The following is a 24,597-nucleotide window of genomic DNA, read 5'->3' on the forward strand; positions in this document are numbered from 1 at the left end:
ATTAGCCCGATGCCTGACCGCCATTCCGACCCGTCCGCGGACTAAGGACCCCGCAGCCGTGCACCCGAAAGGTCCATGTCTCCTGCAAACTAAGAGCCCGGGGCTGGGGGAGGAGGCACTGACCCCGCAGGCCCAGCGACCCCATCCTCTTCTCCTCCTGGTGGCAGAAGGCGCTCTGCTGGGGCGTCAGCGGCAAGGAGATGCCTCCGTGGTTGTACATGGCACAGTAATGAATCACTTCTTCGAAGGCCCCCTTCATGAAGTAAATGTCTTCTTGGTCCTTGGAAAAGAGAAAAAGGTTCGGCTCTCTGGTGACCGTCACCTACAGACACAGAGATGTTCACGGCGCGGCTATTTATAGGGGATCCTTACTGCTCGGCAGGACGGGACAGGCTAGAGAAATGACGGGAGAGCCACACGAGGGGACACCACGTGGCCCATAAAAGGACTGAGGCTGATCTTTGATCCGCACCCGCTCTGTACACTAAGTCCCTTGTTAACGTCACGGACAGCACCGCATACGTTTCACTAATCGGTCACGCCCCAGCCACCGGGACGCCTTCACGTGTGGGATCCATTGCTAGACGCCTATTTAAATCGGGACTGTTGCCTCCCCAGGGCAGGCGCCACTTCGGTTTTGTTCACCCCCGCACGTGGCTCATAAAAGTGAACCCTAACGAGCCCCTGACCGTTTTCCTGCACATTCGCTAAGCTCTGTCCCCTGAAGATGGTCGGCCCCAAGTGGAAGGCACCTGCCAGTGTGGGTCACACTCTGTCCCCGGCCTTGGCGCGCGCCTGAAGGCCCAGGGCAGGCGGGGAATGAGCGTGTGTGAACCAATACGGAAAGATGACTGGGCCCTTGGTGTGAGGGGAAAAAGCAAAGTACAAACACTGTATACAGCACGACCCGGGTTTAAAACCACCACCCCATATACTGTTCAGAACCTGGAATATTCCATTCCAGACTTGGGGGGGGGGTCCCTTGGTCCGGTGATGGGTCGGGAGAGAAGAAGGGCAGAATCAGGCGGAACTTCTGTTTTTAAGTCACATTTCTATCATTTATTTCCATGAGAATGTATTCCCACTGTCTTTGGCGAGGAAAAAAAGATGTGAAGGGGCCCAGAGGGGTGCGTCCATGTATGTGCATGTGACGCGGGGGCTCCTGGGTCACACCCTCTGTGGGGGGTGCTGGGATGCGCCTCCTGACCCCCTGCAGGAAGGAAGGACTGTCCCCACCTGGTGGCCATCCAAGGACCTCATGCTGTAAAGAACTCAGCACCGGAGGTGAACGGAGCTCCGTGTTAGCAGGAGGGTTTCTGGCGATGGTGGGACCACAATCCCCCGCACACACCGGTTACTACGGACTCCTCACTCCGGAGACTCAGGACTCGGGAGTTCTGGGTGGAGCCTGAGAGTCTGTGTTTTTTTAAAGTTTTTGTTTGTTTGTTTATTCATTTTTGGGAGAGATAGAGCATGAGCAGGGGAGGGGCAGAGAGAGAGGGAGACACAGAATCGGAAGCAGGCTCCAGGCTCTGAGCTGTCAGCACAGAGCCCGACGTGGGCTTGAACCCACAAACGGTGAGATCATGATTTGAGTCGAGGTTGGACGCTTACCCGACGGAGCCCCGCAGGCACCCTTAGAATCTGCATTTTTAACCAATCCCTAGGGGATGCTGCTGGTCCAGCAAGCCCGCTTTGAGAACTACTGTTTTAAAGGTCTAATTGCTATCAACTGTGTGCTTACGGATTTGAAAATCTGTAGAAGGAGGTGGGGGCTTTCAACTCCCCCTCTCACATTTATATTTGGCTTTCTTTGGGGCGCCGGGGGGAGGGTGAGAAGGGGCAGAGAGGAAAACTCACCTCATTCTTGGGGCTGCATTTCACCGCCATCCACTTCTGCTCCGAACTGAATGGAATCTCTTTTTTTCTCACGTATGAATCTTTAATGTCCCCTAAGTCCATCTAGGAAAATGAAATGCAACGGCTCCTCGTGAGTTACCCTGAACCGGTCTCTACGCAAAGCTCAGTCCACTTCCAATACTCATTATTCAGACCACTTCCGGCAGATGAGAAATCAAAGCATTCAGCTCACAGAGAAAGGCCGTGCACTTTCCCATGTCCCACCCGGAGAAAAAGGTCGCCTTGCCTGCGGGTCCTGGCAGCAGCTTCTGGCTAAAACGTGCTCAGAAACAAGAGCCTGTGGGCTGCCTTCCAGGAGGGGAGTTTCAGACTGTAGCAATTTCCCCCAAAAGAATGCCTCATAGCGGGGTGGACTGCGGTGACAGCCTGGGGTCCTTGCCAGGCCTCACACTCGCGGACAGTTTTCGGGCCAGGCACTTGACACCTCCGAGCCTCAGTTTCCCCAACTGTACACCAGTCCCAACCCACGCATCCCATGCCCCCCCACTCCCCGCCCCACAACAGGTGAAAGTGGGTTCTTAGGGGCAAAACCTTCCTCCTTTATATATAAATCACGTGTATACACACAGTACTTGGACACAGAGTCTATCTGTGGGATTTAATCTCATGGGGAGTGATGGGGGAAAATGTCGTACAAGGCTCTTCACGAGGGACTTGGGAGTCCCTCCATAAGACGCATTTAAGTCCTAACCCACTTTCACCTGTTGTGGGGTGGGGAGTGGGGGGGCATGGGATGCATGGGCTGGGACTGGTGTACAGTTGGGGAAACTGAGGCTCGGAGGTGTCAAGTGCCTGGCCCGGAAACTGTCCGCGAGTGTCAGGCCTGGGATCAGTCACGTGCCCTGAAAGGAAGGGCTCTTCCCGCGTGAGCCCGGGCGGGACCCGCCGGGGGGGGGGGGGGGGTCTCAGTCCTCGGTCCCCCCCAGCACCTCCATGGGGTCTGAGCCACGGGGCGCCCAAGCATTCTTATGGAATTGCCGGGAAGGGTTAGAGGCTGCAGAATGTTCCAGAACCACACAGCATCTCAGAGCCCATCCCTTCCGCCAGCTGACAGCCTAAGGATGTCTGGGGCCACTCTCTCCATCGTTACTAAGCTTTCCATTCCTCATTTGCTCAGATAGGAGCCCGAATTCTGCCCCTAATCCAGCCCCGCGTGGAAGCCCTACGGGTGTAGACCATCAAAGGGTCCCTACCTTCATCGCCAGGGCGATCAGGGCACCTTCCGTGGGCTGTCCCATCACGGCGTTTTTCCTGATGACGGCGTTGTTGGCCACGCAGCCTGCCTGCAAGCGGGGCGGGGAGGTTCTGAATGTCTGTAGTTAGTATTCGGAGCTGACGCCCCTCGGGGTCCTGGGCTCACTCAGGCACGTGAAAAAGTCACACGCTGGAGACTTGGCCCATTTCGGAGGCGAGGGCGGGGGTGGGGGCGTGAGGGGCAAGACTGACTCTTCAAAGTACATCACAGTCCCCACCCTTCAAAACAAACACAGGGAGCATTTACTGACTCCGCTGCACACTGGTGGTCACCGGGCGGCGGCGGTGGAGTGACCCCTGGTGGGACAGGCCCCTGCCTGGGGTGACAGGGCGTCCTGACATTAGATGCAACAGTGGAGGGACAGCTTTGTGGAGGCACTAAAGCCACTGACCTGAACGCTTTATTCAAAGGGGTGAATTCTGTGGTATAGGACTGTCCTCAGTGAAAAAGGACAATTAAAATAAAAGAAACACACAAAACGAGTGTGGGGGGGCACCCGAGCCCCCTCCCTCGCTGGCTGGTGATCCCGGGCACGCCCGTCACCCGATGAGCCCGTTTCTTCATCTGCGCACTGAGATCAGAGGACTGGCCTCGGCTGCGAAGGGTGAGTGGCACCAGTGAGGTGAAAATTCTAGAAGACCGCGGCTCGGTTCGGACCTCGGAGGGCACTGGGTGGACGGGAGGCGTGAGGGTGGCTAATAGGACTCGTATCAACAATTAATCCGGCTTATTGCCCAACATTCAGTGAACACCTCCCGGGAACAGTGTCTCTTTAAAGCTTCCCAGCAGGCAGGGAGGAGCACGGAGGGCTGAACTCCAGGTTCCCACCTGCTTCTGGGCCCCGGTGGCCCTGGGGTGTGGCCCAATGGTCACCTCCCCCCCAAACCAGATGGTCCAACAGCTTTTCCTCCTTTTGGAGAGAATACCCATCAGCTCCTTTCAAATGTCTGTTTCCACCGTGGGGCTTTGACACTCACCTCTACTAATTTCCCCACTGAGACGTTGTTAAACTCCTTAATGGGCTCCTTTGAGGGTAACAGACAGACGGTCCCTTTGCCATTATATCCAACTCCGCTGACCTGCAGGGCAAAGCCACAGAGAGGGCGTCACCACGTGTCCGTAATACAGACCCCGGCCGTCCCCGGATCTTTCTCCTGGGAGACCCGCCCCAAGGACATAACCCCACCCACGAACAAGGCTTCAACGTGAGGGTACTCCCTGCACACGCGGGTCAACCAGAACACCTTGCTAAGTGCTTTAGAATCTGCAACGAGCTTGGGGCGCCTGGGGGGCTCGGTCGGTTGGGCATCCGACTTCGACTCAGGTCATGATCTCGCAGCTCGCGGGTTCGGGCCCGGTATGGGGCTCTCCGCTCTCTGCGTGGAACCACTTCGGATCCTCTGTCTCTCTCTCTCTTTGCCCCTCCCCTGCTCGCGCTCTCTCTCAAAAATAAATAAAAACTTTCTAAAAATGTAAAAACAAAGAAATTGAAACAAGCTTACTCCATGGGATATTCAGGAGGCGGGGAAAGTTATGGTGAAGGGAACAAAGTGATAGCACCAAAGAGAGCTTACGTTCTAGAACAGAGGTAGGCAAACGTTTCCTTACGGAGCCAGACAGCACGTACGTAAGCCTCTGCGGCCCACGCAACCCCTCGCGACCCCTCGGCTCTGTGACTGGGCACGGAGGGAGCCATCGACAGCACACGAGCCGAAGGGCGTGCAGTCTGCTGGCAAAATTCTGTTTACAGCAATGGCCCCTGGCCCCTGAGCAGCCAGGACTGACCCTTTGGTCTGGAAGTTTTGTGAAAAAAAAAAAAAAATAGCAGGAAACAAAACCGCATATTCCCGGAGCTTATAACTGTGCCAGAGGTACAGGAGAGGGACTGGAAAGCCCCAAGGGACTGTCACGATCAGTTTATCACAGGGGATTAGGGGGAACTGTTTTTTTTTAAGCATCTATGTTACGTGAGGTGCTTGTTACTAACAGATAATTGTACAAAATGAAGGTGGCTCCCTTAACATGGTCACGTTCCTGCTGCCATTTGTGGCAAGGAAACTATACAGTCACCCATTTTTGTGTCTTCCTTATTGCTTTCTAGAAGGTTCCGTGTGCTTTCTTTAGGAAGGAAAGGGGCTGGCAGGGTAGACCTCGGTCTGGAACCGTGTGAATCGGCTTGGGGCTCACCTCGGCACGGAGCCCATCGGACGTTACCAGCTGGGTGACAGTCATTTCATTGGCCGTCAGGGTCCCTGTCTTATCGGAGCAGATGACATTGCAGCAACCTGGCAGGAGAAAACCGAGTTTAGAGGAGAGAGAAACCCTCACCATCGCCGCTCAGGCTGATGAAACACCCAGGCTGCACTCCCACCCACTCAACCCTGTTTTCAGGAATTCAACTGCTGGAGTCCCGCACCTAATGTCTCTACGATGGGTAACTTCTTCACGATGACCCGCTTCTTGGCCATCCGCAGCACTCCCAGGACCAGTGTCACCGTGACGACGATGGGCAGACCCTCCGGAATGGCAGCCACGGCCAGGCTGGATGGAAAGGCAGATGGGTCACCTTTACCATGTGCATAAGGATGACAGGAATGCCAGCTGGGGAAGCACATCTCTGGTGTCCCCAGCATCCCTGTGTTCCCAATCCCATTATGTACCTGTCTCCCTCTTGAGCATCCATTGCTCTAAGTTCTCTTGTTGCAAAACCCTGCTCTTGGGAAGGGACTGCCCCTATTGGACATTCACACTTTACTGTAAATTAATCTCTCAGTTGTTTTGCCTCTTTTAAGTGCCTTTGCATTTGTTTTTAATTTTTTAATATTTATTTTGAGAGAGCGAGGGAGAGAAACAACACCAGTGAGGGACGGACAGAGAAAGGAAGACACAGAATCTGAAGCAGCTCGTCTCCGAGCTGTCAGCACCAGAGCCTGACATGGGGCTTGAACTTACAAACCGCAAGATCATGACCTGAGCCAAAGTTGGACGCTCAACCAACTGAGCCACTCAGGTGCCCCTAAGTGCCATTGCATTTAAATTGTTGTCATTTATTAAAGAGAAAAGTCGTTGGGTCCTATGAGAAGGACTTCCAGAATTGGGCAAGAGGCAAGAGTGTAATTTTTTTGGTTCAGAGGGTCTCTCTGGGTCCTCTGAATTTCACTTTTCAATAGTCAAGTGGTTTAGACACTTCTGATAAGAGAGCCAGACAAGGGAATTAAAGTTGAAGGAGGCAGAGTGACACAGCTGTGCCTTTGCCTATGGCAGCCTGCTGTTTGGGCATCCGCTCACTTCATTAGTGTCTTTCCAACTCTCCCTATACCATGTGACCCTGCCCCCCCCCCCCCCCAGCCACAGCTGACTGGATTAGAACATGTAACCCCACCTTCCCATAGCCACAGCTGATTGGATTAGAAGAGACTGTGTGAATCAGGCTGAACCAATGAGCTTCTCTCTTGGGAACCTGAATGGGGACAAAGCCCACAGATCTGCTTCCTGTGGGCAGGTGTCAACATGTGACAGGATCTTAAGAAAGGGCTGTCTCTGCCCTCCATAAAAACAGAAGAATTGAGACCATACCATGCATACTGTCAGCTCACAATTCTATGAAACTCGAAATCAACCACAGGAAAAAGTCTGGAAAACCTCCAAAAATGTGGAGGTTAAAAACCACCCTACTGAAGAATGATTGGGCGGATCTGGCAATTAGAGAGGAAATTAAAAAATATATGGAAACAAATGAAAATGAAAATACAATCCAAACTCTCTGGGATGCAGCAAAGGCAGTCCTAAGAGGAAAGTCTATTGCAATCCAGGCCTATTTCAACAAACTAGAAAAAGCGCAAACTCAAAACCTAACAGAGCACCTAAGGAAACTAGAAAGGGAGCAGCAAGAGCACCCCAAACCCAGCAGCAGAAGAGTAATAATAAAGATCAGGGTAGAAATAAACAATATAGAATCCACAAAAACAATTGAACAGATCAATGAAACCAAGAGTTTGTTTTTTGAAAAAATAAACAAAATTGATAAACCTCTAGCTAGTCTCCTCAGAAGGAAAAGAGAGAGCACTCAAATAGACAAAATCATGAAGGAAAATGTATCTATTACAACAGATCCCTCGGAAATACAAGCAACCATCAGAGATTACCATGAAAAAATTATATGCCAACAAACTGGACAATCTAGAAGAAATGGACAAATTCCTAAACACACATGCACTACCAAAATTCAAACGGGAAGAGATAAAAAATCTGAACAGACCCATTACCAGTGAAGAAATTGAACCAGTTATCAAAAATCTCCCAACAAATAAAAGCCCAGGGCTGGATGGATTCCTAGGGGAATTCTACCAGATGATTAAAGAAGAGTTAACGCCGATCCTTCTCAAGTTATTCCAAAAAATAGAAATGGAAGGAAGATTTCCAGACTCATTCTACAAAGCACATATCACTTTGATCCCTAAGCCAGGCAGAGACCCAACAAAAAAAGTGAACTACAGGCCAATATCCTTAATGAAAACAGATGCGAAAATACTAAACAAGATACTAGCAAACTGAACTCAACAGCACATAAAAAGAATTATCCACCATGATCAAGTGGGATTCATTCCTGGGTTATAGGGCTCGTTCAATATTCGCAAATCCAGCATCGCTTCTTGGTCTTTTAGCTAAGATCAAGTGCAATATTAGCAAATCCATCAATGTGATCCATCACGTTAACAAAAGAAAGGATAAAAACCATATGATTCTGTCGATAGATGCAGAAAAAGCATTTGACAAAATACAACATCCCTTCTTAATAAAAACCCTTGAGAAAGTCGGGATAGAAGGAACTTACTTAAACATTATAAAAGCAGTTTATGAAAAGCACACAGTTAATATCATCCTCAATGGGGAAACACTGAGAGCTTTCCCCCTGAGATCAGGAACACGACAGGGGTGCCCACTCTCACCACTGCTGTTTAACATCGTGCTGGAAGTCCTGGCATCAGCAATCAGCCAACAAAAGGAAATAAAAGGCATCAGAATCAGCAAAGAAGAAGTCAAACTTTCCCTTTTTGCAAATGACATGATACTCTACATGGAAAACCAGATCGACTCCACCAGAAGCCTTCTAGAACTGATCAGTGAATTCAGTAAAGTTGCCGGGTACAAAATCAATGTACAGAAATCAGTTGCATTCCTATACACCAAAAATGAAGCAACAGAAAGAGAAAGCAAGAAACAGATCCCATTCACAATTGCACGAAAAACCATAAAATACCTAGGAATAAACCTCACCAAGGATGTAAAAGATCTGTACAATGAAAACTATAGAAGACTTATGAAGGAAATTGAAAAAGACACAAAGAAATGGGAAACAATTTCGTGCTCATGGATCGGAAGAATAAACATTGTTAAAATGTCATTATTACCCAAAGCAATTTACACATTCAATGCAATCCCCATCAAAGTTGCACCAACATTCTTCTCAAAGCTAGAACAACTAGCTCAAAATTCGTATGGAACCACAAAAGACCCCGAATAGCCAAGTAATATTGAAGAAGAAAACCAAGACAGGAGGCATCACAATCCCAGACTTTAGCCTCTACTACAAAGCTGTCATCATCAAGACAGTATGGTATTGGCACAAAAACAGACACATGGACCAATGGAATAGAATAGAGAACCCAGAACTGGACCCACAAGTGTATGACTAATTAATCTTTGATGAAGCAGGAAAGAGTCTCCAATGGAAAAAAGACTGCCTCTTTAGCAGGTGGTGCTGGGAGAGCTGGGCAGCAACATGCAGAAGAATGAAACTAGACCACTCTCTTACACCACACACAAAAATAAACTCAAAATGGATAAAGGACCTGAATGGGAGACAGGAAACCATAAAAACCCTTGAGGAGAAAGCAGGAAATAGCCTCCTTGACCTCAACCGCAGCAATTTCCTACTCGACACATCCCCAAAGGCAAGGGAATCAAGAGCAAACATGAACTATTGGGACCTCATCAAGTAAAAAGCTTCTGCAATGCAAACAAAACAATAAAAAAAGCTAACAGGCAACCGACAGAATGGGAAAAGATAGTGGCAAATGGCATATAGGATACAGGGCTAGTAACCAAAATCTACAAGGAACTCACTAAATACCTGAAAAACGAATAATCCCGTGAAGAAATGGGCAGAAGACATGAACAGACACTTCTCCAAAGAAGACATCCAGATGGCCAACAGGCACACAAAACAATGCTTAGCGCCACTCATCATCAGGGAAATAGAAACCAAAACCCCACTGAGATACCACCTCACGCCAGTCAGAGTGGCTAAAATGAACAAATCAAGAGACTATGGATGCTGGTGAGGATGTGGAGAGACGGGCACCCTCCTACACTGTTGGTGGGAATGCAAACTGGTGCAGCCGCTCTGGAAAACAGTGTGGAGACTCCTCAAAAAACTATCGATACTACTCCCCAGTGATCCAGCAATAGCACTGCTAGGATTTACCCAAAGGAAATAGAAGTGCTGATGCATAGGAGCACACGTACCCCAATGTTCATAGCGGCACTTTCTAAAATAGCCACATCATGGAAAGAGCCTCAATGTCCATCACCTGATGAATGGATCAAGAAGATGTGGTTTATATACACAATGGAGTCCTACATGGCCATGAGGAAGGATGAAATCTGGCCATTTGTAGCAAAGTGGATGGACCTCGAGGGTGTCCTGCTAAGTGAAATAAGTCAGGTGGAGAAGGACAGATACCATATGTTGTCACTCATAAGGGTAACAGGAGAAACTTAACAGAGGACCATGGGGAGGGGAAGGGGGAAAGAGAGTTGGGGAGAGTGAGGGACACAAATCATGAGAGATTACTGAATACTGAGAACAAACCGAGGACTAAAGGGGGAGGGAGGAAGGGGGTGATGGTCATGGAGGGGGGGCACTTGTGGGGAGAAGCACTGGGTGTTATACGGAAACCAATTTGACAATAAACTATTATTAAAAAAAAAAAAAAAAGAAGGGGCTGTTTCTGCTCAAATTTGGCCGCAGGAACATCATGGCAGACTGACCCTCCATCACCCCAAGCAGGCGTGGATGAGGCCAGGGGCTGGTGTAGGCCTTCCCACTGAACTCAGCGGGGGAGGCTGCAGAGCTGGGCGGGGGCTGGAGTGGGTGAGCAGGTGCCTCTGGGCGGAGGTGTGAGCATGGCCATGTCACACCCACCCTGGGTCACCCTCTGCACAGACATCAGCAAAGCGCTGCCAACATTCAGCAAATATTTGCTGGAGGAACAAACAGGAAGGTGTGAAGACAGGCACACCTCAGAGGCCCTGCGGGCTCAATTTCTGGCCATTCGGGACCAGGGACCACCGCAATACAGCGACTGTCCCATAACGCCAGTGAAATAAAACTTTTGGTTCCCAGTCCATAGAAAAGTCAAGTTTACAGTATACTGTGGTGCGGTTTTGTTTGTTTGTTTTTAATGTTTATTATTTTTGAGAACGAAACAGAGAGCAACAGGGGAGGGGCCGAGAGAGAGGGGGAGACACAGAATCTGAAGCAGCTCCAGGCTCCGAGCTGTCAGCACAGAGCCCAAGGTGGGGCTCGAACTCACAAACCTTGAAATCATGACCTGAGCTGAAGTCAGACGCTCAATCAGCTGAGCCCCCTCAGGTGCCCAGTACTGTAGTCTATTAGGCGTGCAACAGAATCACGTCTAAAAAAAAATAATGAATTAAAAATACTTTACGGCTGGGGCGCCTGGCTGGCTCAGTCAGTAAACGTGCAACTCTTGATCTTGGAGAAGTGAGTTCAAGCCCCACGTGGGGTATAGAGATTACTTAAAAATAAAATTTTATAAAAACTGCTTCATTGCTCAAAAACGCTAACAATCATCTGAGCTTTCCACACAGTGTATCATGGAACACCCTAAAAAAATATAACAACGAAAAACGTCAGATACTGAGAGTTACCAAGTGCGACATGGAGATGTGAAGGCAAATACCGTCAGGGAAAAAGGCACTGACTCGGTCAGCACCGGACTGCTACAGATCTTCACTCCGCAGGCGCGGTCTCTGCCAAGTGCAGTGCAGCAAGGGGCGCCTGTGGGACTCAGTCGGTCAAGCGTCCAACCCTTGACCTTGGCTCAGGTCATGATCTCACAGTTCCTGAGTTCAAGTCCCGCATCGGGCTCTGTGCTGACAGCCTGCTTGGGATTCTCTCTCTCCTTCTTTCTCTGCCCCTCCCCCGCTCTCCTTCAAAATGAAGAAACGTTTAAAAACTGAGCGATGTCTGCACATACACAGCAAGCGTCTGGAGCTGCCTGGGCCCAGCGCACAGTGAGCCTTCTAGGTGGTTGGTTCGCGATCGGAAGACCCGGTGGAGGAAGCCCACGGTGGCCACACACGGCTATTGCGTTCCATCCAGGCTCAGGTGTGGCTGATGGTGACGGGCATCACCATCTGTGTGCCGCTAACGCAAAAACACAGCCAGGTGACCACACGGTGCTTTCTTATCATATCACCTGCTTGTTGCTGTTGTTGTTTTCAGTTTACTTTTATTTATTTTGAAAGAGAGCTGGGGAGCAAGCAGGGGAGGGGCAGAGAGAGGAGGAGACAGAATCCCAAGCAGGCCCTGTGCTGTCGGCACAGAGCCCGACGTGGGACTCGAACTCACGAACCATGAGATCATGCCGTGAGCCCAAGTCAAGAGTTGGACGCTTAACCGACCGAGCCGCCCAGGGCGCCCCTTGTCAAATCACCTGTAAGCAGCCGTCTGACCGCAGAGAAGTTAGAATGTGAAACAGACTGTGTGTCTGAAACCGGAGAAATACGGCACATGAGTGGCGGCTGCCCAGAAACAAAGGAGCTTTCAGGGCCCAGGTATATGAATTTGGTCAAAGGACTGTGTCCGGTTTCTACAGCGACAGGAAGCAGGCTTTCTTGGTTTTATGGTAGAAGCAGACAGGACCAGCTAGGCAAACATTTGCGGAGGGTTAGAAGACAGGACTTCCTCCCCCGTATGGCGTGGGAAGGGTGTTTTTGTATTACTTGGATTCTTGCATAACAATAAAAAGTTGATCCACAAACTAATAAAGATGAATATGGACCAGGAACAGCGAGTACACTTTGGATCGCCTTGACTGTCCCTCGACGCAGAGGGGACAAAGAGAACGAGTTTAAAGGAGCAGTCCTTGTGTTACTTCCTGGAGAGGCACTCGCTTCCTGGCTGCCCTGCTCTCTCTACCTTCTGATTCAGCGGCTGTGAGCAGCTCACTCTGCTAAAAACTGGAAAGTCTTCGTCTCTTCAAAGTCACGGGGGAAATGAACAGGGTAGATTTTCTCCGAAGGGCAAGTGAAATGTGGATGGAGTGGGATAGGTCAGGTGGAAGAGACTGGGGACCGGAAATGACCAACCCATGGCACGGGGTGCGGGGGGCGGGCAGGGATGGACAGGGGGCCGCTTCTGCTATTCCCCTGGGAATACGTGCTAGTCTTTGGCTCACGGAACTTTCCACCATGTACAAGGTGGGAATGGCATTATTTGGGGGAGGTTCTTAAGTGTCACAGCTTTGGAGATTCCTGGTTTTTCCGGGTGTCCCCTCAGGGCTCAGGCTTCTCTGTCCCTCGGCCGCCACACCTGCCCTTGAAGGCTTGGTCACCTGAGCACTCCTATCAGCGGCTCAAACGTCCTCCCTGGCCCCGCATCCTGCCGGAGCCCTGACCGGGTCACCGCTTAGAGCCGCGTTAGCACCCCGGGGAGCTGGTTAGGAACGCAGAGTCTCAGGGTCCCCCAGACCCACTGAGTCAGCGCACATGTGACTGGTGCCGAACAAGCTCTGGTCAGGACGCTCGTGTCCTCAGGCAGCCGTTGGAGACCCTACTCTTCAATGACCCACTCCTCTAGGAAGCCCGCCCTGATCTCAAAACCCACACTCCACAGCGCAGCCAGCTGCCCATGCTCCCTGGGCCCCTCACAGCTCAGATGGGCTTCGCACCCGTCTCTAGGTCAAGAATGGCCAACACGTTTCCAAAAACAATCGCAGTGACAGCTTGGCAGGCGTGTTCAGAGGATTCTGAAGATGCTGCTGAGAATCGGGAGGGAAGGGGCGCACAAGAGGCTGGTGGTACCTCCCCTCACAGACTCCACTAGAACTTCTGCTCGCAGCGCCCAGCCAGGCCTTCCTGCCATCCCCAGGTGCCCAAGGCTGCGCCCTCCCGCCCAACTCCAGCAGCCTCCCGTCAACACCCCCAGCGGACGCTCCCAGGCCACCTTCCAGGACATTCTCCCACCTCTCTGCGCTCCCTCTGCTGTGGTCTCCTCCGTAGCCTTGATCGTAAGTGGTGATTATCTCACTAATGTTCACTCGACGTGTTTACACTCACTTTCCCCACCAGCCCGCACACTCTGAGATCTGGCTCCGTCAGCCCTGGGGGATGCGGATGAGCCACCAGCGGGCACCGGGGGAGGGGGGCTGGGGGCTCGCTGGGGGGGGTGGCACGTGGGAGAGGTCCTGCCCTGCCCCGGAGACAGCGAGGGCACCGCCACGTGGGGCAGGCGACACGCTTGCCGAAGTCACACCATCGGGGAGCGGAAGGGCCAGCTTCACACCCGCGGCAGTCAGACCAGGGGCCGGGTCCTGGGCCCAGGCTCCCTGCGCCCCGCCCTCCCCTGGCGCCCTGGGAGGGGGGTCCGCCCCCTTACCTGACCCCGATGGTGAACATGCTGAGAAGCTGCTTCCCTTGCAGCCAGCCCGTGAACATGATTAAGCCTGGGAAGGAGACAAAAAGGGCACGTCTGCACACGCACACACACGTGTGCACGCACGCACGTGAGCATCCTCTGACATGCGAACAGGCTTCAAACTCTTTCCGGAAAAGAATTTCAGGAATGTTCGCTGAAGTCAGTGAGCAGGAACCACAAGCACTTGGGACTAGCCTCCTGCTTCCTTTTAAGACCCTTCCGCACCTGCAGAGAAATGGTTTGTCTTTTTCCGGGAAGGACCAAGGAGGCTCGAGGTAGAGAAAGAAACGATCAGCCAGTGAGTTCCTCTCAGGCTGCTTGAAAATGTTTACAGAGGATTCCAGAAGGCTCCCCGGGGGCTGTTTGTGCTGGGACGCCCCACCCCCACCCCCAACCAGCGTCTGATGTGGCAGATGACAGGTGCTCCTGGGACAGCCACACGGGCCCGATTCTTAGAGGACTTGGTGTTCGTGATCAAAATGTCCCCTTTTTCCATTTTCTCCCTCATCATTTACCCAGCGCTTACGAGCCGGCAGGCCCGGGACACTCGGACCCCACTGGAGATGGACCCTCGGGGCAGAGAAGGGGCACGAGGCACACTGGGACCCAGGGAAGTGCACGAGACATCTGACAATGGGGAAAAGCTCCGGGGCCTCGGTGTCCCCCTCAAGGAGTTGTTTCAGGACTGAAGACGCACTTGGGGTGGGGCGGGGGGTGTCACAAGGTCCGATGTGTTAGCATTTTTTTTCAGGCTGTAATGAATGGCCATAGTCAAATGAAATCTCAGCTGGCATCCAAACGAATCCAGATGCAAAGCGTGGAGACGCAACTCTATTAGATATAGGGGTGGGGGGTTTGCAGCCGCGACCCGAGGCCCTGACCCCACCACAGGGACCCCGCCGAATGCTGGAGCGTGCTCACAGGGGCCCCCAGGGGCCAGCCACGTGCAGCAGTTCCCAAAGCCATGCTCAGTGATGACAGGAGAGGGGCAGCTTGGAAGTGGCCACACTGAGGGCCTCCTGCCCCTGGAAGGCCAGGGTTAAGGACTGACCAGCCCACCGCTGCCTCCTGCCCTGTGTCTCCTTCTTGACCCCACCAGGGACCCACGGAACCCCCTTCCAAAGCCCCCTGGCTGTGCTAGAGCCGTTCTTGAAATATTTACTATGGAGAAAACAGTCCGGGTGCTATCGTGGGCGTGGCCGTGGGTGTGCTCACGAGAGTCCCAATGAACTTGGGGAGGAATGGCTTAGACAGGGCACTGACCTTCCAGAGCCTCTGGCTTGGAACTTTTTTTAAAAATCAAAATAACACATTTCATCTTTGTGTTTTTTCTAAAAAACAAATTTCCTCCTATTAATATGATCTGCTTGACCATTGGCCTTGAAGCATATCGATGTGGGATTCGCTCTTGGGGCCCCTGGGGGAGAAAGAGCACTTCACTGTCAGCGCCCTCTCGTTCCGGCCATGCTGACCACCTAGAGCAGGTGTCAGAAGGCTTTTCCTCCAAGAGGCCGGACGGTAAATGGCTCTGACTTTATGGGCCGTGAGGTCTCTCGCTGCAACTCAACTTGTCCACGGTCAGGTGAAAGAGGCCACAGATCACTTGTGAATGGGCGTTGTTGTGTTCTTAAAAAACCATCATTGATGGGCAATGGAAATTTGAATTTCATAGAAGTTTCATGTCATGAAATAGTATTCTTTTTTTGATTTTTTTCCCAAATATTTAAAAATGTAAAGAATATTCTTTGCTTGTAGGTCTTAAAAAACTGGCAGCAAACCCAGTTCGGTTCAGGAGTCAGAGCTCTCCAGTCCCTGAGCTAGAGAGCCAAAGAGGCTTCCGGGTGGCCACGGCCAAGGCCACATGCACATTCTCCTCTGCCAGAGATGGCCAACCGGTACGCAATCCCCAGGACGGCGAGTGAATGGCGATGTGTCCCTGATAAACATCACCAATGTGTCACGCTCCTCCCTGCCACCGAGCAGGCGTATGGCCTCAAAATGCTATCCCAGCTCAGAGCCCCACTAACTGAGCTCGGACTTGGCCAGTTAAGATAAGATCCAACTTCCATTATGGACCCAGGACAACACAGGGTGGACTGGAGTGAAGAAGCCAGGGCGGGGCTTAAAGACAGCGAAGCTCCTGACTTAGCCAACTTGGGGCACTTAAATCCAAAGCTGAACTTGGAGAGGTGACTAGACACTAGAATTCGGGGACGGGTGCCCAGGGAAGAACGGGCAAGCAGGTGCATCCCTCACACGACAGAAGGCTGGACTCCAGACCGCATCCTCTTAGCCACCTTGCGAAACTTACTTCTGCGTAGAAGTTGCAGAGGAGTGGGGACCCCCTCATCCCTCCAGGACACCCTAACTCACTCTTGTTCACCTGGCAAATTCCTCTCATCCTACAAGACCCAGTTTCATGCCACGTCCCCCTTGGAGTCTTCCCAGCTCTCCCACTTGAGATTAACCAGGACCTTCCCATCTCACATTTGTTCAAGTGCCTCTTTCCTAGTGGCCTGGGCTCTTTCCAAGGGCCTAAGCTGTGTTCGTTTCACCTTGGTGGCCTCTCCCGGTGTCTAGAGTGCCACAGGACGCTCAGTAAAGAATTCACACAACGGGGCGGCCAGAGGCGAACAGAAGGGTTGCTGGAAGGGACCGCTGTTCCTTCCACCGACGTCCTCTGGCCCCGTAGGTTTGCGAGACCCACTTGATCCTCCTGTCGTGTCCTGCCTGTGCCTCGGGAAGTGGTGTGCTGGTCGGCTCCTTTATTAAGTACTCACTCAACAAGTGTTTATCTAGAATCTGCTATGGGCCAGGCTCCGGCTGACATTGAAGGCCGGGAAACGAACACATGCTCAAAACCAGAGCTGGAGACAGCAGAAAGGAGTGGGTGAAGGGACCACGGTGGCCCCATGGGGAATATTCAGGCTTGAGACCTAAATTTAGATCTGCAGCACCAAGTTGACCCTGTTTGGTGTGATGCCAAGGGCCAGTCGCCACAGACTGGTTGGTAGCACGGGTATACGGCCGGAGGGACCGCTAACCTGTACCTCCCAGTCTCCTTTGCATTTAGGCAGGCCATGTGACTCCATCTGGCCAATCAGAAAGGGGCAACGGTGACGCCTTCCCTTGGGGACCCATGCCTTAAGGATTTCCCATATTGGGGCGCCTGGGGGCTCAGTCAGTTAAGTGTCTGACTTCCGCTCAGGTCATAATCTCATGGTTCATGGGTTCAAGCCCCCCACTGGGCTCTGTGCTGACAGCTCAGAGCCTGGAACCTGCTTCAGATTCTGTGTCTCCCTCTCTCTGCTTCTCCCCAACTCATGCTCCGTCTCTCTCAAAAATAAATGTTAAAATACTAAAAAATTTTTTTCTTGTACTCGTGTTTCCACTTTCCCCGCTTGCTGGCTGAACAGAATCACGGCCCACGTCATGGGACCTGGGGGGAGAATGGTGGGGGCCCAGGACCCCGTTGGTGTTTGGAGGTGACCCACCCAGGGAGGTCACTCAAGCAGGAACATGCCTGCAGACTGCCGCGTGAGCAAGAGGTACATTCGACCACATTACGCCATGACAGTGGAGGGATGCTCATCACAACAGTTTGCCTGGCCTAATGCAGAAACCGCTTGGTGCCGTCAGAGTCTCCATCCCGCCCCTCGGTCCTCACCCGGCGCGGCAGCAAGATAGTTGAGAAAGAGCCATGGCTGCTCAGGACGGCGTCCCTCCGTCCCCAGGGCCTGGCACAGACACGGCTCCCCTCCCCTCCGTCCCCGGGGCCCGGCACAGACATGGCTCCCCTCTATTCCGTCCCCGGGGCCTGTCACGGACATGGCTCCCCTCCGTCCCCGCTGTCCCCGGGGCCCGGCACGGACAAGGCTCCCCTCCCCTCCCCTCCGTCCCTGGGGCCTGGCACGGACACGGCTCCCCTCCCCTCTGTCCCCGGGGCCTGGCACGGACACGGCTCCCCTCTGTCCCGTCCCCGGGGCCCAGCACGGACACAGCTCCCCTCCGTCCCCGGGGCCCGGCACGGACATGGCTCCCCTCCGTCCCCACTGTCCCCGGGGCCCGGCACAGACACGGCTCCCCTCCGTCCCCAGGGCCTGGCATGGACACGGCTCCCCCTTGTCCCGTCCCCGGGGCCCAGCACGGACACGGCTCCCCTCCCCTCCGTCCCCGGGGCCCGGCACGGACACGGCTCCCCTCCGTCCCCAGGGCCCGGCATGGACACGGCTCCCCCCTGTCCCGTCCCCGGGGCCCAGCACGGACACGGCTCCCCTCTGTCCCCGGGGCCCGGCACAGACATGGCTCCCCTCCGTCCCCGCTGTCCCCGGGGCCCAGCACGGACACAGCTTAACTCACCAATTATGCCGAATGAGAAAAGTGTCAACTGCTTCCCCAGCTTGTCCATGCTCTTCTGCAGCGGGGTTTTGGGCGTCTGAAAGGAGAATGAAGGGTTTGTTAGAGGATGCCCCAGTAGTGGGGTCTCCTGGCTTTTTCACATCTCGAGCGGAGTGACAATTCCACAGGGGTGTGTGTATGTAAAAATTCACTGACCTCTATGCTTGGCAAAAAATCCTACAAGTGTTTTTATTCATATTATTTTCTTAATGTTACTTATTTTTGAGGGAGCATGCATGTGGGGGATGGGCAGAGAGAGCTGGGGACAGAGGATCCAAAGCAGGCTCTGTGCTGACAGCAGGGAGCGCAGGGTGGGGCTCGAACACACAAACCGTGAGATCATGACCAGAACCAAAGTTGGAGGCTCAGCCGACTGAGCCACCCAGGTGCCCCCCAGTAAGTGTTCTTAAAGACAAAATTTAAAAAACGCGAACTCGTATTAACCACGTCACCCTCATTCCCAAGCACGAGGCAGGGCTGGCATCACTAGCGGAGAGCAATCTGAGAGCCCAGCTTGCAAGAAAAGCAAAGCCCGCACGGCCCTTACCTCTTCAGTCTGCATCATCTTAAACACTTCTCCGAACTGGGACCTTTCCCCCGTTCCGATCACGACTCCCTGCATTCAGGAGACAGACGTGTGAGATCTGAGGCCGGGAGCCTGCTGGTGAGGGCGGCCAAGGTCGCCAGGGCTTACCTGTCCCTTCCCATACTGCACCAGGGTCCCCATGAAGACGATGTTGCTCAGAGTGGTGAGGTCCCCTCTGCCCGTCAGTGGGCTGTCCGTCTTAGTGCAGGGCTCCACTTCCCCAGTGAAACTGGACTCGTCCACCAGGAGGTCTGTGACCTAGAGCCACCCGGGGAAAAGACAATGAAATCTTCCCCTTCGCCCTGAAAACTGATTAAAAAAAAATTTTTTTTAACATTTATTTTTGACTGAGAGACACAGAGTGTGAGCAGGGGAGGGTCAGAGAGAGAGGGAGACACAGAATCAGAAACAGGCTCCAGGTTCTGAGCTGTTGGGACAGAGCCTGACGTGGGGCTTGAACCCATGAACCGTGAGATCGTGACCTGAGCCGAAGTCGGCCGCTTGACTGACTGTGCCATCCAGGCGCAAGCAGGGGAGGGTCAGAGAGAGAGGGAGACACAGAATCCGAAGCAGGCTCCAGGCTCTGAGCGGTCAGCACAGAGCCCGACGTGGGGCTTGAACCCACCAACCATAGGATCATGACCTGAGCCGAAGTCAGAAGCTTGACCGGCTGAGCCCCCAGGCGCCCCTAGACTATATCTTTCCAAGCACCTGTGTCTGTCTCCGGATGGAGATGATGGAGATGCCCACATAACCCATGTGCTTGGCACATCCATAAGCCACGTTACTCAGCGCCAGCCTTAGGCTGTTAACACGAGAAACCACACACATACATGCGCATGCACACACACGCACACACAGAGAGGAGGAGACAGCACTCACACTTCCAGAACTCCTGTGATGACCTAGGCCCTGCCCCAAGCACGTTGCAAGGGCTCTCCCTCCAAACCCTCACACCCTCCATGAAAGATGCTGTTTTCTCCATTTTACATATGGGGAAACTGAGGCCTGGGAGCATTAAGTAACTTGCTCAAGGCTATACAGCTACTTAGTGGCAGAGCAGAATTGTGAACCAAGGCTCTAGTTCCAGAAACCGCACTCCTGACCAGCTTGCAAACCGACCCCAGAAACGGGAAGATGGAGCCGCCCAGCACCACTGGCTGCCGATACCACACCCGCAGGCAGCAGAAACTGGCACCACATCCCCAAGGCAGGCAGGGATTCGGCTTCGAGAAGACACTGTGTAACGGGACATGATCACAATGTGAATACGTTGTACTTCCTAAGACAATCTGGCTTAGGTTTACAGTTGTACAGAGTTTGAAGCACGTGGAATTTGTGCCTGACTCTGTTCACATTTAAGTAACACTGTAATAAAAATAGAAAGTCAACACGGGAAAGGGAGCCCCCTCCGTTGACTGAGTCCAAGAGCCATAATGACTGCAATCTGATATTTCAGATCGAACCTGCAGAAGGCTTGTGAGTGAGAAACAGGAGGTGCAGTGGCTGGGCTGGGAGAAGAGCTGGACGAGGTGAGTTCTGGCAGGATCGGGGCCTTGGAATGGGCCTTGAAGGATAAGCAGACAGCTGGTGAGTGAATCAGGCAGGGAAGGAAGAGAGCGCAAACTGGGGGACGGAGGATGCGTGAACTTGGTAATAACAGGCTACCCCAAAAAGACATCTCTTCCCCCAGCGCCCCACCCGCTTTAAACGGACAGAAGCCCAGTGGGAGCGTGGGCACCCATTCACCCGCATGGGGTATGGATTCTTGGGAGGGGGCTGTGGTGAGTGCTGTCCCTGGTGCTGAAGCCATGGCGGCCGGAGCCCTGAATGGAGAGGGTACAGGCAAGAAGACAAGAGACTTGGTCCACAGGGAGCACCAGTGGAGGTGTGGTTGGAACTCAGTCGCTTCTGGCATTGGCTAAGACATCTGGAGGGTGCCTTGTAAGTAATGAGGAGCCATGAAAAGTCTTGAGCAGAGAAGGGTGGTGAGTGAGATCCACAAAATGATGTTAGATGCTGGAAGAGGCAGCCAGTTGCATTGGGAAGGGAAGCCCACAGTCCAAGAAATGCACCCCAACTGAGGCTAAGGATGGCTCCCAATGGTAGTGGGGGTGCAGTGGGCACAGACAGAAGAGCCAGCCAGGAAGTGCAGGAGAATTGGCGGTAAGTGGAATTAACTAGCCATATGGACATAGGCACGGGTTGCTAAGGCTTACAGCTAAATCTGGTCTACATAACCTCTTTACATCAGGCATATCTGATCCTGAGTGTATTCCACTGAAGTCAGTTTGGGATTGGCAGGAAGCCTCCAGGTCGAGGCTCAGTGAACACCCCAACCTTCTGAACCAAGACATGAGCCTTAACTCTTCCTCAGGTTTGTGTGTTGGGTTTTTAAATGCCAACACCTTCCTTTTTCCACCCGGTGGAATCGACTGTCATTCTGACCTCCAGAACTGTAACGTAATACACTTCTGTTGTCTTCATGCATTCTGTATCTCAGCCATAGGAAAGAGATACACTGGAGAACCCAGAGGGAGAGACAGTGAGAAAGAAACCAGAAGAGCCGACTGCAGGCAAGAGAGCACACAATGTGGAGGGTGAAGCACGTGGGCTCTGTGTTCGAATCACGTGCAGATGCATGGCCTCAGGTGGGCCGCTCAATCTCTCCTGGCTTCTCTGTCCTTGCTGGACAGTCAGAGGATGGAGTCGTGTTCTCCCAAGGTTGCCGGGAGATGAAAGGAGGCTGTTTCTACACAGTGGTTAGCACAGACCTGACTTTACGTACATGCGCATTCATTCTTTCCATAAGACAAAAACACGGGGAGGCAGAGATGAAGGGGGAGTGTCTGGACCAAGAAGGAACAATGTCGATTGTGTGTGTGTGTGTGCGTGCGTGCGTGTGTGTGTGTACATGCACGCGCGTGCGTGCATAGACTGTGGTGACCTCCTCCGGGCACCATGTCAGCTAGGGGGAGAGTGGGTAAAAATACCCAAGGCCCCGAACCTAGGGGACCCCAGTGGCCACCCAGAGGTGGCTGGGCGTGAAGACGGTTAAAGGCTGTGGCCACTTCCTGCTCGTGAGCAAACAAGGCTCTTCCTGTCTCCTCACGCCCAGCCAGTCCCCCACCTCAGAGACAAAGCATTACTTGGAGCCCTGACAGGTCCCATTCAATTCCCTTTTCATTTCCAAAGTGGTGAGAGAATAAAACAGAGCAGCGACCCTGCTCTACTGGCCGGTCCCGTCGGCCTTCCCTGAGGCCTTGGCCTTTGTTTTCACTGTGGGAAGAGAAAACGTTCTGTGACCTCCGCACACTATGCAGGAAAGGTTAGCACTGGGTTTACCTATTGTAAGAACTTTCTTGAACTGGCTATTTCCTGGACCTAAATGGCTTTAGTCTCTATATAAAGGTGTCCCGGATCTCAGAGTTTAACAGCTGACACATCTATCCTGCAGTGAATAAACAAAGGTATTGACTGTTCAAGGAAGTTGCAAAATATCAAGAAGGAAATCTGTGGCATTGCGACTGGCAGCATGGAAAAAGGCATTCTAGGGTGTCGATAGCAGGCACAGGTGGATTTAACACAAGCAGGAGGAAAACCAGCTGAGGTGGAGTTACCTGGGGTTATAAACTGTTTCAGGGATGGGGGGGGCGGGTAAGGGAGCACAACGAAGCCACCGCCATCGCTGCGGCCGCTCACATCACCAGGCATCAGGCTGAGCCTGCTGCAGGTGGTAACTCATTGAGATGGGATGAGCACCAGCCCCTTTGACAGATGAGGAAACCAAGTCTCAGAGAGACCAGTCCTTCCTCTAAGTCACAGGCTGGGAGGCGCAGGGCGAGGATATGAAACGCAGGGCTCCCCGATTTCCAACATGTGTCACTCACCCATGCCAGGCACTGTCCTGAGCACTTTCCATCCAAGAAGTGATATAATCCTTACAGCCGCCCTACAGGCACTTTCTCCCCCCATTTTATAGGCTGGAAAACCAGGGCACAGACAGGTTAAGCAACTTGCTCCAGGTCACCCAGCTTGTGAATGGTGGGCCCTCGGTTCAAACTCAGGCCAATGCCCAGCCCCGGAGCACAAACCACCTTGAGGCACTAACTCTGGGGGGCACTGGTAGGGGACACAGGTCCTGCATATCAGCGTCCAACATCTGGACCGCACACCGCAGCTGGGGAATCCTCACGATGGGAGGCAGAGCCCACAGCCCTGTGGAGAAGCAGACAGTGTCGGACTTCCTTGTGGGGGGGTGTTGGCCCCTGGAGAATGGGTCCTTTAAGGGGACCCATGTGCCCTGGACATGGGAATCTGACGCTGAATGCCTGTGTGGGGAGGGGGGTAGCAGGTGGTGAGGAATCCGTCCTGCTACAGGAAGGGACAGCGGCAGAGCAAGCGCGCCAGCCCTCCACCCCATCCCTACCCTGCTGGCAGATCTCAGGGTCAGGGCCAGAAGCCTTTGAAAGTGGGAGTGTCCCTTGGGCCCCTGCTTCCACCGCAAAGGCTGGCTAGAAGCTTTAAATGCAGGGCCTGGATTTGGTCTTTGTCCTTCCCCGTTTCCCACTCCAGGCCACTGATTTTCTGTGTTATTTTTTTAAAGTTTATTTACTTATTTTGAGAAAGAGCGACAGAGACAGTGCGAGTGGAGGGAGGGCAGAGAGAGAAGGGGAGAAAGAGAGAATCCCAAGCAGGCTCCACACTGTCAGCATGGAGCCTGATGTGGGGCTTGAACTTACGAACCTCAAGATCATGACCTGAGCTGAAACTGAGAGTCGGAAGCTTAACCAACTGAGCCACCGGGTGCCCCTCCAGGACGCTGTTTTAACAGCATGCCAATGACCCTCCCATTCCCGAAAACCCGTCCTCGGGAAATAAGTCAGTCCGGGAGACAGCCTGTGCTTAATCTGCCATCACTGAAAGCCTTGGACGATTCTTTAGCATTTTTGGAAAGTTCCGTAAAATAGATGACCCCCATCAACAAATCCCTCTGAACTTGACTTAATCTTTTCTCGTAGACCCAGGATTATCTCTGAGAGCCTCAGGTGAGGCTGTGACACCATGACATGCACAAAGGTTAGGGACACAGCTTGTCCCCCCCCCCCCAATGTCCCCAAACCACACTATTGTAAAAACTTGTACCACGTTTTGTGTCTTTGCTGGTCTGTTCCCTCCTGGGCATTTAGCAGACTGGTATCACTTCTTTCTGACATCAGAGTAGCTCTTTCTAGAAGCGACTCTTGCCTCCCTCCTCAGCCCCACCCTGGTTTCATTTGCTACTGTCATCTGCTGTAAACCAGAAAATCATGCAAGCAAAACTTAAACTGGGATTAAATAATTTATGAAATACAATGTGAGGGACTCCGTGCTTAAAATAGACTTGCTTGCTAACTTTATGGCTTGTGGGTGTGCATGTATGTGTGTGTGTGAGCACAATGTGTGTGCACGTGAGAGAGAGAGAACATGCCTGCCTCCGATAAGCTCAGTGCCTGCAGACCACAAAGACCAGGGTTCGGGACTCCTCACCTCCGTGAGGCGGATGTCCGCCGGGATCCGGTCTCCGATCGAGAGAGACACAATGTCCCCGGGGACCAGGTCTCGTGCGAGCAGATGCTGGAGTTTTCCTTCTCTTATGCTGCATTTAAAATGAAACAAACAAACAAAAAACCAACATGCTGATCACATCCTGTTTTTGCACACTTTACCCAA

General features: G+C 52.7%; 1 protein-coding gene across 1 annotated transcript in view; it reads right to left on the minus strand.

Moving 5' to 3' along the window:
- The window catches only part of ATP2C2 (ATPase secretory pathway Ca2+ transporting 2), a 62,541-nt gene that overhangs the window by 7,680 nt on the left and 30,264 nt on the right, over positions 1–24,597 (minus strand). Inside the window, exons 8-18 of the mRNA XM_029926139.1 lie at positions 24,415–24,523; positions 18,994–19,143; positions 18,847–18,915; positions 18,261–18,336; positions 13,863–13,929; positions 5,592–5,716; positions 5,363–5,460; positions 4,153–4,254; positions 3,114–3,203; positions 1,861–1,962; positions 124–280 (exon numbers count right to left, since the gene is read on the minus strand). Coding sequence (XP_029781999.1) covers positions 124–280; positions 1,861–1,962; positions 3,114–3,203; positions 4,153–4,254; positions 5,363–5,460; positions 5,592–5,716; positions 13,863–13,929; positions 18,261–18,336; positions 18,847–18,915; positions 18,994–19,143; positions 24,415–24,523 — 1,145 coding nt within the window. The remainder of the gene's footprint in view (positions 1–123; positions 281–1,860; positions 1,963–3,113; positions 3,204–4,152; positions 4,255–5,362; positions 5,461–5,591; positions 5,717–13,862; positions 13,930–18,260; positions 18,337–18,846; positions 18,916–18,993; positions 19,144–24,414; positions 24,524–24,597) is intronic.

This window comes from Suricata suricatta, chromosome 16 (genome assembly GCF_006229205.1).
Source record: "Suricata suricatta isolate VVHF042 chromosome 16, meerkat_22Aug2017_6uvM2_HiC, whole genome shotgun sequence".
Taxonomy (NCBI): Eukaryota; Metazoa; Chordata; class Mammalia; order Carnivora; family Herpestidae; genus Suricata; species Suricata suricatta.